This window comes from Danio aesculapii, chromosome 7 (assembly GCF_903798145.1).
Source record: "Danio aesculapii chromosome 7, fDanAes4.1, whole genome shotgun sequence".
Lineage (NCBI taxonomy): Eukaryota > Metazoa > Chordata > Actinopteri > Cypriniformes > Danionidae > Danio > Danio aesculapii.
Window position 1 is genome coordinate 664,856 of NC_079441.1, and position 15,446 is coordinate 680,301.

The 15,446-nt window shown below is 40.9% G+C and overlaps 1 protein-coding gene across 10 annotated transcripts in view; it reads left to right on the forward strand.

Annotated features, from left to right (window-relative positions):
• nrxn2b (neurexin 2b) overlaps window positions 1-15,446 on the forward strand; it is a 550,373-nt gene that overhangs the window by 517,627 nt on the left and 17,300 nt on the right. For all 10 annotated transcript variants that reach the window (XM_056460822.1, XM_056460831.1, XM_056460830.1 and 7 more), the window contains 2 exons: window positions 2,561-2,883; window positions 10,872-10,950. In XM_056460822.1, coding sequence (XP_056316797.1) covers window positions 2,561-2,883; window positions 10,872-10,950 — 402 coding nt within the window. The remainder of the gene's footprint in view (window positions 1-2,560; window positions 2,884-10,871; window positions 10,951-15,446) is intronic.

Sequence of the window (15,446 nt, forward strand, 5' to 3'; positions counted from 1 at the left end):
TCTCCTCTAAATTGGTCAGTTGAACTACTCTCCTCTGATTGGTCAGGTGAATTACTCTCCTCTGATTGGTCAGTTGAACTACTCTCCTCCAATTAGTCAGTTGAACTACTCTCCTCCGATTGGTCAGTTGAACTACTCTCCTCTGATTGGTCAGTTGAACTACTCTCCTCTGATTGGTCAGTTGAACTACTCTCCTCCGATTGGTCAGTTGAACTACTCTCCTCCGATTGGTCAGATGAACTACTCTGATTAGTCAGTTGAACTACTCTCCTCCGATTGGTCAGGTGAACTACTCTCCTCTGATTGGTCAGCGGAACTACTCTCCGATTGGTCAGATGAACTACTCTGATTGGTTAATTGAACTACTCTCCTCTGATGGATCAGATAAACTACTCTCCTCTGATTGGTCAGATGATGAACTACTCTACTCCGATTGGTCAGTTGAACTACTCTCCTCTGATTGGTCAGTTGAACTACTCTCCTCTGATTGGTCAGTTGAACTACTCTCCTCTGATTAGTCAGTTGAACTACTCTCCTCCGATTGGTCAGTTGAACTACTCTCCTCTGATTGGTCAGCGGAACTACTCTCCAATTGGTCAGATGAACTACTCTGATTGGTTAGTTGAACTACTCTCCTCTGATGGATCAGATAAACTACTCTCCTCTGATTGGTCAGATGATGAACTACTCTACTCCGATTGGTCAGTTGAACTACTCTCCTCTGATTGGTCAGTTGAACTACTCTCCTCTGATTGGTCAGTTGAACTACTCCCCTCTGATAGATCAGCAGAACCACTCTCCTCCGATTGGTCAGTTGAACTACTCTCCTCCGATTGGTCAGATGAACTACTCTGATTAGTCAGTTGAACTACTCTCCTCCGATTGGTCAGGTGAACTACTCTCCTCTGATTGGTCAGCGGAACTACTCTCCGATTGGTCAGATGAACTACTCTGATTGGTTAATTGAACTACTCTCCTCTGATGGATCAGATAAACTACTCTCCTCTGATTGGTCAGATGATGAACTACTCTACTCCGATTGGTCAGTTGAACTACTCTCCTCTGATTGGTCAGTTGAACTACTCTCCTCTGATTGGTCAGTTGAACTACTCTCCTCTGATTAGTCAGTTGAACTACTCTCCTCCGATTGGTCAGTTGAACTACTCTCCTCTGATTGGTCAGCGGAACTACTCTCCAATTGGTCAGATGAACTACTCTGATTGGTTAGTTGAACTACTCTCCTCTGATGGATCAGATAAACTACTCTCCTCTGATTGGTCAGATGATGAACTACTCTACTCCGATTGGTCAGTTGAACTACTCTCCTCTGATTGGTCAGTTGAACTACTCTCCTCTGATTGGTCAGTTGAACTACTCCCCTCTGATAGATCAGCAGAACCACTCTCCTCCGATTGGTCAGATAAACTACTCTATACTGATTGGTCAGTTGAACTACTCTCCTCCGATTGGTCAGTTGAACTACTCTCCTCTGATGGATCAGATGAACTACTCTCCTCTGATTGGTCAGTTGAACTACTCTCCTCTGATGGATCAGATGAACTACTCTCCTCTGATTGGTCAGTTGAACTACTCTCCTCTGATTGGTCAGTTGAACTACTCTTCTCTAGATCAGCGGAACTGCTCTCCTCCGATTGGTCAGATAAACTACTCTACACTGATTGGTCAGTTGAAGTACTCTCCTCCGATTGGTCAGTTGAACTACTCTCCTCTGGTCAGTTGAACTACTCTCCTCTGATGGATCAGATGAACTACTCTCCTCTGATTGGTCAGTTGAACTACTCTTCTCTAGATCAGCGGAACTGCTCTCCTCCGATTGGTCAGATGAACTACCCTGATTGGTCAGATGATGAACTACTCTGCTCTGATTGGTCAGATGAACTACTCTGCTTTGCTTTGATTAGTCAGATGAGCTACTCTTCTCCAATTGGTCGGATGAGCCTGCTCTGCTGTGATTGGCTGTCTCCTCTGCTCTGCTGTGTTTATTGTAGATCTGGTTGATCAGACTCCATTATTTCCCTCCAGATGAGGTGTTTATGTGGATCAGACAGCACTGGTGCTACTCCTCATTCCTCCTCTTCATCGTTTTTAATAGAATGTTACTAAAAACTCACATACGTTTGCAGAGGTCAAGATGAATGACGGACCCTCTGTGTGTGTGTGTGTGTGTGTGTGTGCGCGTGTGTGTGTGTGTGTGTGTGTGTTCATCATCATCAATCTCACTTTCCTTTCTCTGAATGCTGTCCATCTGTTTGTCACTCTGAATAATGAACCATCTTCATCATCATTATCACTCTTCATTCCTCCAGAGGTCATTCCTGCATGTGTGCTGTTCTTATGATGAGGGTGATTATCATTATTATTATTATTGAGACAGATCTGAGTGTCATAACTAACCTTAGTAGATAAGATACAGAATGGAATAAAAACATTGACAGTATTCACAGAGCTGATAGAGGGTTAATAATTCTGACTTCAGCTGTATTTGTATTGTATGTATATGTGTGTGTGTATGTGTTGAATTGCTGTGTGTTTCCCACAGGTCGGCAGCTCACCATCTTCAACAGTCAGGCCTTCATTAAAGTTGGCGGCGGAGAGAAGGGCCGTAACTTCCAGGGCCAGATCTCTGGTCTGTATTATAACGGGCTGCAGGTGTTGAAGCTGGCGGCGGAAGCGGACCCCAATGTGCAGATCCAGGGGAACCTGCGTCTGGTGGGAGACACACCCTCTGTCATGACCACCGACACCACCAGCACCACCCCGCTCGCAGACATGTCCACCACCATCATGGAGACCACCACCACCATGGCCACCACCACCACCCGCAAGCAGCGCTCGCCTACCATGAGGGACAGCGTCACGCAGGTCAGAGCACACACACACACACTCAACACACTAGTGATGGGTAGTTTGAATCTTTTCTGCTACAGTTCGTTTCAATGTACCATTTTAAGTAGGGATGCACTGATCCTGATACTTGGCTCAGATATCGGCTGGATACCGCATATTTTTGCTGGATCGGGTTACGGTCAGCTGCTACCATTCAAGTTCTGAAGCCATTCTATAGATTAATGTGAAGCTCAGATGAATATTCAAGTGGTTTAATTCATGTTCAAATTATTTAGCTGACAATTCTTATGTTTTGGGAAAAACCTTAGAAATTTTTCATAAACATAAATACACTGTGTTCAGATTGACTCTCCTTTGGTGATGTTGGTGCTGTTTTTGACCCATTGACCTCCATTATAATCACATTTATTGATTGTAAAGCCATAACAGCAGATAATCATGCATTCTTGATTGCTGCTGGTTTCCCCTGTTGGGATTAAGAGGGACAGTGTGTCATTTTTACTTTTACCAACACATGAATCTATTTGGATTTGCATTGTTAACCTTAAATAAAAATGTTAAAGGTTTTTTATTTGATGTTTTTATGTATTTCCTCATGTTTTGAGTGACTATACTCCCAAAATACGGCCATTTTGCATAAATCCACAGATTTTGTAAAGAATATTCTGCGCAGATATATAACAAATAATGTCATCACATTCAGTCAAGGGAATGAACTCAGAGTCATGTAAACGAGCCCTGAGTGTCTCTGTAATGCTTGAAATGAGAATAATTAACTCAAGACTGAATTTCCGCTCATAAAAAGGGAGTTTCTTAAACAATGTAGACGTGTTGTTTAAGTGAAGCTGGCGTGACGTGCCTACAGTCAGTGCTGTGTTCCTACAGTCTCAGAATAACCCTGGTAAATGTCAAGTGTACAGCAGTAACCCGCAGCTGTAGTAGATGTTATCATTGGCTCCTGTGAGGGGGAACCGTATGAGTATACAGTACTGAAACTCTTCTGGAGCTGCAGAGGAAATGCTTCAGAACACACGCCTGCCATTATTACTTCCTGCTTATAAAGTGCATTTAAATTAGGGCTGCGCGATATATTGCTAAACTACCATTATTGTGATAATAGCATGTGCAGTATATGTATCGCAGACCATACCTGTCAACCCTCCTGTTTTTCCCGGGATTCTCCCGTATTTTACAGTTCTATCCCGCTGTCATCCCGTAAAGCTATTTCTCCCGTATTTTACAGTTCTATCCCGCTGTCATCCCGTAAAGCTATTTCTCCCGTATTTTACAGTTCTATCCCGCTGTCATCCCGTAAAGCTATTTCTCCTGTATTGTACAGTTCTATCCCGCTGTCATCCCGTAAAGCTATTTCTCCTGTATTTTACAGTTCTATCCCGCTGTCATCCTGTAAAGCTATTTCTCCCGTATTTTACAGTTCTATCCTGCTGTCATCCCGTAAAGCTATTTCTCCCGTATTTTACAGTTCTATCCCGCTGTCATCCTGTAAAGCTATTTCTCCCGTATTTTACAGTTCTATCCCGCTGTCATCCCGTAAAGCTATTTCTCCTGTATTTTTAATCTTTCTGTGAAGAGCCGATCCTCCCTATATGTAACCCATACCACCAAACCACCAGGGGGCACCCCTTGCTCTTAAATGTGAGTCTGTTCTGTGCTTTCATTTCATTTAGGCATGAAAACACTTTGAAATAAACATAAAAACGGTGCGATTCATTTCCTTTTCATTACAGGCGACATTACCCCTATGCAATCCTCAAAACAGTCAGTTCATGTACCGATGCATGACTGTCAGCTGATGCGCTCCATAGTGATAAATAAATCACTATCACTGTTTCCCCAAGTGGATTCTGTACGCACGCGGTTTGATACGGAGCTCAAGTGGACACTGGGTTTTGGGTGCGTGTTTGAACAGACAAATACACATCATCATCATCGTAATAATAATGAAAATAATAATAATAATGGCGGTAAATTATGCTTTGGCGACCTCACATTAATAAAGGGACTAAGCCTGAAAGAAAATGAATGAATGAATAATAATAATAACATCTAGACATCTGGATCTTGTTTGGTTTTCTTTTAAACACAACAAATTAGATGTCTTAAATGAGCATAAACAGGAAAGCAATCAAATGTTTTCATTATAGATCTGCACATTTATTTAATGTATACAGAATGCTTGTATAGTGAAGAAAAGATGAGTGAGATTTGATAACTTGCTCAATTTCTTTATAATAGCTAATCATTTTAATCAGCTGAACTGTTTGCTAATATATTTGCAGCTTTTTCTAACGTTTACTAATCATTATATCCTTTGTAAATAATAATATTTACTGACTGTTTCAGCAGTTTATTTACAATGAAACCGCTCCAGATGAACATATTTAGTGTTCCCTTATTTTCACATGCTAATGTTGACAGGTATGATCGCAGACGTGTGTGATAAATGACATTTATTATATGTATTGGTTGTTTGTCTAAATTTGACCAGTCAGATATGCCCTTACTATCGTTAGCCCCACCTCCCAAGTAGCTGATGTTCTGCTATTGGCTAGAAGCTGAACACAGAGCTGAAAATAAACACTAATGGGTGGAGTCGAGATGAGAAAGGAAAATGGCAACAGCCAATCAGAGTCAGGATATCTGTGCAGGTTCACTCATTCATAGTGTTTTAAAGACTTGTCTGTTCTGAGAACTCGAGTGACGCTGCACTGCCTTTTACTGTTGACGAGCAAAATAAGTGTGCTGCGCGTTTCATGTTGCTTGGCAACCACTGATATTGTCATAATTGAGATATGTAATAACACTGTGATATTCAGGATTTGTGAAGTCATACAGCTCAGAATAACTAGAAACAGCCAATGGTCTCTCCTCCATCTTTAAAAGTCTCCATAGTAATCATGACAACACAAACACTGCTGTCCGTCAACGGAAACCCCGCCTCTGCTTTCATTTGATTGGACAATGAATAAGGATGCGACAGATTTAGCGTGCTTTTTTCGCTCCGTTTGCAACTGCAGGCGCACAGAGCTCAATGACAAAAACAGCGAATCAATAATCAATAATACTTTATCTAGAAACTTTTAGATTCAAGTATTCTGCTACATGTCTGCCATCTAGTGGAAACTTTAAACTGTGATGTTATTTAACACTTGTTGAGCTGTCTGTTAGTAATGAAACAAGGTATTTTGATGTCTGTCATGTATTCAAAGCTTACTTTAATTAAATATAATTGTATTTGAAAACTTTCACCATGAGGATTTGAGAATAGGGTATATGCAGAAGCATGCAGAAGGACTTTTAATTTGTCAGTAACCTGGATCAAGCATTTCCAGTGAACTGTGTGTCGATACAGAATCGGCGTGTTTAAGGTCTGTTGTCTTTCTAAATCAACGATCTTCACTACCTAAATGATATACGCTGTAAAGTGGGTCTCAGAATATACATGAAGCTCTGCATTAAATGACATTTTTCCTCAGCATGTCTTTACATATTTACATTTATTTTACTTCAGCATTTCCAACAGTGTTTCTGCGCTCGCCTGCTGATCCTGACGGGTGAGCGTGTGTAAACAGCTTTGCATCTGGGTTTACTCTTCAACAGCTAAATGAATGCTGCAGTCTATTTAACTGATTATATTTGAATTAAATTACAACATCAATGCTGTAAAAGGAACTGTATAAAACTGAAAATTCACATTAACCGTTCACCTGAAGTTTATCTGTATGGGAAGAAACACTAGCTCTGTCCTCTACCCTAATCTGCTTTAAGACCGCCATCCTATGGTCAGATGCAGAAATGCATTCTGCATGTAAACTCACAGTGCATCATGGGCATTTTCAAGCTGTTGAGTGTGCATGAGTTGTAGACTCGTTATTGAAGTGCATTGTGGGATTGATTGAGTGCACTTGATAAAAATCCCTCAAATAGTGCACTGTTAAGGGTATAGGGGTGATTTTGGATACGGCTTATATGTTTGCATCTTGACAGGTCTGACTGGGCTTTATGCACACAGACTCTTAAAGTCAGCCAGCCCCAGGGCTTCCTGTGAAATGACATCCCATACAAAATCTCCATGTTTAAGACCTGATTTCTTTAAAAAACAGCGATCTTCACTGCCTGGATGAGATACGATGTGAAGTGGGTCTCAGACCAAACAAGATGCACTGCATTGAGTGAGATTTTCCTCCATCATGTCTTTAAAATATGGAAATTAATTTTAACATAGTATTTTCAGTAGAGTTTCTGCACTAGCTACTGCTAATGATAGCACCTACATCTAAACGGCCTTAAGTCATCTCTTTTTACGCTTCAGCAGCCAAATGAATGTTCAAGTCTATTTAACCGATTATATTTGATTTACATTACACCATCGATGCTGTAAAAAGTACAGTATGAAGCTGAAAATAGTCTCACTGAAGAGCCTATTAGATCAGAAAAATATATTTGACCTGTTTATTTTAATATCATTAAATAAATAAATGATTTAAAAACACAGCTAATAAAAAGACCTGTTTTTAGAGAAGTGTTATATCATTAATGCAATACTCAAGAACATTATAGACAAGATCCAGCATCATGAGGAAATAGGAAACGATAAGAAAACCCTTTATAAGGAACGGTAGACTAAATATTTGTCTATATGATATATATTGTCATATTGCACAGCTCTAAAAGAGGCGTGGCCTGTTGGGTTATGGCTGTGTTTGATTGGTGCATATCTCTTATTCAAATCCAGTTCATACCAGAACAGAGAGACATTTGATTTGGGCAACAGATCATGGGCTGACTCAAACATGAGTCAGTGCATTAATATTTGACAAACAAAGCTTGATTTTCCATTAGTTTCCCTGAGAGAGCGAGAACAGATTGGAGTCTGCAGCATTAATGCGTTCACTGAATGAATGAAGCAGATCTCCACCATCACGTTGGGTCGCAGAGAACACGTGAAAATGAAATGTGCTTTAGAGGCGAGACGCTCCAAATGATGTAGTCTTTAATAAATATCACTTCATGAAATAAATAAGTGAGCAAACCCTGCAGGCGGCAGTACAGCGGCTTTCCTGAACTAATTAATAGAAACACAGGATGGTGTCCTGCGGCTAAAGCGGAGCGCGAACGAGCAAGAAATCTGCTGGAAATGAGTTTCTGGTCCAGTCCACAGTAAAAGCTCCATCAGTTCAGTTCAGGAGAACAACACTAATGCTCAGCTCTTATCTGACAGATTTCTCTGCAGCTTTCAGTTCTGATTGATACATGTTTGATTAATAATCAGTCTTAAACAAAGACTTGATTAACCCTTTCACTGCAAGCCTGGCTTTTTGAACAGACATGAAAATGATCAGTGATCTTCAATGCTTTGGTGGACATATTTAAGCTTAATCTCACTTTAAAGAAGATACCTGTTGCATTGTAGTCTGATTGAGTCAAAAATGTTCACAAAGTGAAATAAAACAAGTTATTAAGACTGAGAGATTTGGCCTAAAATCAAAATCTCGATTAATTGAACATTTTAACTCCATTACAGTTAATGAAGGATTATTTTGAGTTGTCTCATGTTTTTGCCCTCATAGTTCCTGACATGTTTTCTACAGTAAATCTGCTTTTATAAAAGTTTTTCTGTTTTTAAATACGCTATTTTTGAATGTAAGGTGATATTATCATTACTCGATATTACAATAGTTGAAGTAAACACACACTGAAGTAAACACACACTAACTATCATCTATGATTATTTATTTAACATCAACGCTGAACAACACACATTGCCTAAAACGCAGCTCTCCGCATCACCCACCCTCATCACCGCTAAAAAATTGACCAATCACAAAGCCTGTGCTATGTGTCATTGTGATGTGTAGTTATGTTTTTTTGAGAGGTTTACAGGTATGTGAAGGCTGCACCAAACCATGTGCTTGGCTAAAGTATAATGTCAGAATAATATAATAAGTATAAATTAGCCTTAACAGAGCGGGGTCACGTGACTCCACATACGGTAGGAAAAGTCATTGAAGGATTATAGGTTCTAAATATCGATTACAATTACTTTTCGATTAATCATCCAGCCCTACAAGTTATGTAGCTTTAAGTTTATTAAATAGTAAAACAATAACTGTATAGTTTATTATATTATATAAATATGTATTGTATAAACCTGTTTTAGCCCAAATATGACAGAAATCAAAACTAAATTATATTCTAAATTTGAAGTTGATCTCTCCAAAAATGAGCTTTGAGTGAGGTTTAGTTTGACTGCAGTACCAGACATGACCAGCAGGTGACCATACAGTTTACATTAGTGTCCATATAAGGGCGTCCCCTGTTTCTGTGTGTGTGAGGAATATGAACTGTATTTTTGATACTTTTGACATTATTTGTAAATCAAGCATCAAATTCTACAGTAATATGGGCAGTCTGGTGGTATTTGATATGAATTTAGCCTCTAAAAAACATCTAAAATTGTTTACATGTGGATTGCTGCAGCATAGTAATGCTTTACAACTCTGATGAGTAAAGTTCTGTCACATTAATAAATTACTGTTGCTCTGGTATATCTATCAGTAACCCAGATATGGAAACAAGACATGTTAAGCTTTCTAATAATATATAGTTTGTCATGATTGCTGTATGTTTAGACTTTAATAGTATGGTTAATAAATATAACTGCAAATGGGCTCGCTGGGTGACAGTAAATGTGTTTGGACATGTTTCTCTTCCTAAATAATAAAAAGACAAAAAAAATACTGTGTAATATGTATTCAGAAGAGTTAGTCCTATTCAACTATTGCAATATTCATTCATTCATTCATTTTCTTTTCGGCTTAGTCCCTTTTTAATTGCAATACAGTAAAGTAAACTTACAGTAAGGGGTTAAAGGGTTAGTTCACTCAAAAAATCCCTCAGGGCTGCATTTTAAGTAACACAGTCAGCTATTTTTTTAAAGTGATTTTAGATTTTTCTGTGATTTTTCTGAGTTTTGAAACGTAAAACTCTCAATGTTTGCCTAAACATGATTACTACACTACACTACTAGACTACAATGAAAACCAAACCAAAATAAGGCATGTAATTTATTCTTGAAAACAATATCAGATTAATATATCATCATAACTCTCTCACAATACTCATTTTATTATGTATAATATTATGTATTTCTTGTCCAGAAAAAAACGAAACAGCGCTTCTAGTTTGGTTTTCAGCGCAAAGTGCAGAACAGCACTTGGACTTCTCATTTATTTGTGCAATGGAGGGCGACTACATTTGATTGAATGACCAGAATGCACGGTTAATCATCAATATCAAATTACATTTACATTCAGCCTTACCATGGATTTCTATGCAGAATTCTCAGCTTTAAAATAAATAAGCTTTCAACAAATTATGTTTCAAATTTGAAGTTGATATCTCAAAAAATGAGCTTTGAGTGAGGTTTAGTTTGGCCGCAGTACCAAACACGGCCAGCAGGTGACCATACAGTTTACATTAGTGAATATATACAATATACACTGAAGCTGAGCAGGGCTGAGCACGGTCAGTGTCTGGATGGGAGACCACATGGGAACACTAGGCTGCTGTTGGAAGTGGTGTTAGTGAGGCCTGCAGGGGGCGCTCAGCCTGTCTGGGTCCTAATGCTCCAGTATAGTGAAGGGGACACTATACTGTCAGTGAGCGCCGTCTTTCAGATGAGACGTTAAACCGAGCTCCTGACTCTCTGTGCTCATTAATAATCCCATGGCACTTCTGGTAAAGAGCAGGGGTGTAACTCCGGTGTCTTGGTCATACACGATAAATGCACTACATAAATACACAGTACATTACATATAATAGTTTTGTCTGGGTGGGCCAGCCTTCAGTCTGAGTCGCCACAGGACCAATCAGAATCAGGTATTCCAGAAAGCCACAGATTAGGTGTTTGTAATGTATTATATTGAAGGAGGACAGTGTACTGACTCTCTCTCTCTCTCTGTTTCTCTGTCTGTCTGCAGAATACTGACGATCTGTTAGTAGCATCTGCTGAATGTCCGAGTGATGATGAAGATCTCGAGGAGTGTGAGCCTGGAAACGGTGAGTCAGTTTACCATCTGTGCGAGTGTTTATGTGCTAGAATCCCACACACATATTGACACATGCACACACACATCATGTTGTCGTCCCGTGAGCAGCTGTGATTGGACAAATTAAGCCTCAGTGGAAGATAACGGTGACAGACTGAATGTAAATGAATGTGTCTGAAATCAAGTCTTTATTTGTGAGGAGCGTCTGCAGTGTCGAGTGTGTGAACGCGTGTGTGTAGAGTGTGTGAACAACAGACAGAACAGAAAACGTCATGATTGTGGGACATAATCAATATATCAGACCGTGAGGAGAGCAGCGGTGAATGCTGGAGGAGTCCTGCACACATTAAACTCATCTACTTTAATAGTCTGATTATCTCTCAGCACACACTGCTGTGATTCTACTACACGTGCCTGATCAGTGTGTAAAGATCTGTCCATCCATCTGTCTATCTATCTATCTATCTATCTATCTATCTATCTATCTATCTATCTATCTATCTATCTATCTATCTATCCATCCATCCATCCATCCATCCATCCATCCATCCATCCATCCATCCATCCATCCATCCATCCATCCATCCATCCATCCATCCATCCATCCATCCATCCATCCATCCATCCATCCATCCATCCATCCATCCATCCATCCATCCATCCATCCATCCATCCATCCATCTCTATCTATCTATCTATCTATCTATCTATCTATCTATCTATCTATCTATCTATCTATCCATCTGTCTATCTCTTATCCATCTATCTATCCATGCATCTATCCATCCATCCATCCATCCATCTATGCATTCATCCATCTATCCATCCATCTATCTGTCTGTCTGTCTACACAAAATTATTTGCCAAAATTGATGTCCACTACCTAACAACCACTGATATCACCTTAGCAATGGACTTGCATCTGCCTAGCAACCACCAGGAATACCTCAGAATCTGCTTAAAACCGACTTAGAAATTACACCCTAGCAACCTCCAATCCCCCATAGCAACCATCAGTGGGTCTGTCTGAAGGTGGGCCGGAGTTCATCTGTGTTTGTGAGCAAATATTTCTATTATAAAGAGAGCAAACAGAGAGAGAGAGAGAGCAGAGGGAGGAACACAAGAAAGATGAAGAGGAAATCAAACACTCACAAAGATCGAGACAGAGAGAGAGGCAGAGAGAGAGAGAGAGAGAGAGAGAGAGAGAGAGAGAGAGAGGGGGAGAGAGAGAGAGAGAGAGAGAGAGAGAGAGAGAGAGAGAGAGAGAGAGAGGGGGAGAGAGAGAGCAGAGGGGGAGAGAGAGAGAGAGAGAGAGAGAACTGATTTTATTAATTTTATTTTATTTAACAATTCAGTTTCAAAATCAAATTAATTCATTTTAAAATACAACTCTTCATCAGGAACAAAGCACACACCAGTATCGCTACACCACTCAGACGTAGATAGCTTTTTTATCATTTTATAACCATTAAAATCCAACATTCAGGCTTCATTTAGACAAGTTTTTAAAAATGAACGCAAAGTGTTTTCAGTTCCTCTCTTCTATTTATTTTTTCTTGTAATAGAGATTTCTGATTTAGCTAGACCAATGATGAAATTCTTTAACTTATATTGTATATCTGTAGCCTTTTGTACTTAAAACCCAACATAAAACACTGAATTGTGAATTAAAAACAACTAGAGAGAGCCAGAGACAGATAAAAGTGAAGAAGGGAGAGAGAGAGACTGAGAGAGGTGGAGAAAAAGAGAGAGATTGAGATTGATTTTTTTCTGAGAGAGAGAGAGAAAGAGAGAGAGTTTGACCGGCGTCTGCATGTTCCTCACGTTTGCTGGTGTCGAGGGAGCAAGGGATGAGCTGGGCGGAGGAAAGGAGAGGAAAGAGGGATGAATGCAGGCATGTATGTGTGGACGGATGGAGGGGAAATCTCCGCATTGCGTTTCTGCTCCAGGGTCCCACAGAAATGTCTGATGAATGTCCTGTTTCTCAGCTGATCCCGGTGGGCTAATTAATCTCTGCCCTCGTTTGACTCTCCTAATTACATCATTCACTGGAGCCTGCAGACCGCTCTTTACTTTTAATGAGACGCAACTACAAACACACAACAGTCTGAGTGTTAGACAAAATACACAGCACTTTCAACAATATAAGAGCAGAACAGTCTAAGAGTTACACCCAAACACACAACAGTCTGAGCGTTACACCCAAACACACACAACAGTCTGAGCGTTACACCCAAACACACAACAGTCTGAGCATTACACCCAAACACACACAACAGTCTGAGCGTTACACCCAAACACACAACAGTCTGAGCGTTACACCCAAACACACAACAGTCTGAGCGTTACACCCAAACACACACAACAGTCTGAGCGTTACACCCAAACACACACAACAGTCTGAGCGTTACACCCAAACACACAACAGTCTGAGCATTACACTCAAACACACAACAGTCTGAGCGTTACACCCAAACACACAACAGTCTGAGCGTTACACCCAAACACACACAACAGTCTGAGCGTTACACCCAAACACACACAACAGTCTGAGCGTTACACCCAAACACACAACAGTCTGAGCATTACACTCAAACACACAACAGTCTGAGCATTACACTCAAACACACAACAGTCTGAGCGTTACACCCAAACACACACGACAATCTGAGCGTTACACCCAAACACACAACAGTCTGAGCGTTACACCCAAACACACACAACAATCTGAGCGTTACACCCAAACACACAACAGTCTGAGCGTTACACCCAAACACACAACAGTCTGAGCATTACACTCAAACACACAACAGTCTGAGCGTTACACCCAAACACACAACAGTCTGAGCATTACACCCAAACACACAACAGTCTGAGCGTTACACCCAAACACACAACAGTCTGAGCGTTACACTCAAACACACAACAGTCTGAGCGTTACACCCAAACACACAACAGTCTGAGCGTTACACCCAAACACACACAACAGTCTGAGCGTTACACCCAAACACACACAACAGTCTGAGCGTTACACCCAAACACACAACAGTCTGAGCGTTACACCCAAACACACAACAGTCTGAGCGTTACACCCAAACACACAACAGTCTGAGCATTACATCTAAACACACAACAGTCTGAGCGTTACACCCAAACACACACAACAGTCTGAGCGTTACACCCAAACACACAACAGTCTGAGCGTTACACCCAAACACACAACAGTCTGAGCGTTACACCCAAACACACAACAGTCTGAGCGTTACACCCAAACACACAACAGTCTGAGCGTTACACCCAAACACACAACAGTCTGAGCGTTACACCCAAACACACACAACAGTCTGAGCGTTACACCCAAACACACAACAGTCTGAGCGTTACACCCAAACACACAACAGTCTGAGCGTTACACCCAAACACACAACAGTCTGAGCGTTACACCCAAACACACAACAGTCTGAGCGTTACACCCAAACACACAACAGTCTGAGCGTTACACCCAAACACACAACAGTCTGAGCGTTACACCCAAACACACAACAGTCTGAGCGTTACACCCAAACACACACGACAATCTGAGCGTTACACCCAAACACACAACAGTCTGAGCGTTACACCCAAACACACAACAGTCTGAGCGTTACACCCAAACACACAACAGTCTGAGCGTTACACCCAAACACACAACAGTCTGAGCGTTACACCCAAACACACAACAGTCTGAGCGTTACACCCAAACACACACAACAGTCTGAGCGTTACACCCAAACACACAACAGTCTGAGCGTTACACCCAAACACACAACAGTCTGAGCGTTACACCCAAACACACACAACAGTCTGAGCGTTACACCCAAACACACACAACAGTCTGAGCGTTACACCCAAACACACAACAGTCTGAGCGTTACACTCAAACACACAACAGTCTGAGCGTTACACCCAAACACACAACAGTCTGAGCGTTACACCCAAACACACACAACAGTCTGAGCGTTACACCCAAACACACACAACAGTCTGAGCGTTACACCCAAACACACAACAGTCTGAGCATTACACTCAAACACACAACAGTCTGAGCATTACACTCAAACACACAACAGTCTGAGCGTTACACCCAAACACACACGACAATCTGAGCGTTACACCCAAACACACAACAGTCTGAGCGTTACACCCAAACACACACAACAATCTGAGCGTTACACCCAAACACACAACAGTCTGAGCGTTACACCCAAACACACAACAGTCTGAGCATTACACTCAAACACACAACAGTCTGAGCGTTACACCCAAACACACAACAGTCTGAGCGTTACACCCAAACACACAACAGTCTGAGCATTACATCTAAACACACAACAGTCTGAGCGTTACACCCAAACACACAACAGTCTGAGCGTTACACCCAAACACACAACAGTCTGAGCGTTACACTCAAACACACAACAGTCTGAGCGTTACACCCAAACACACAACAGTCTGAGCGTTACACCC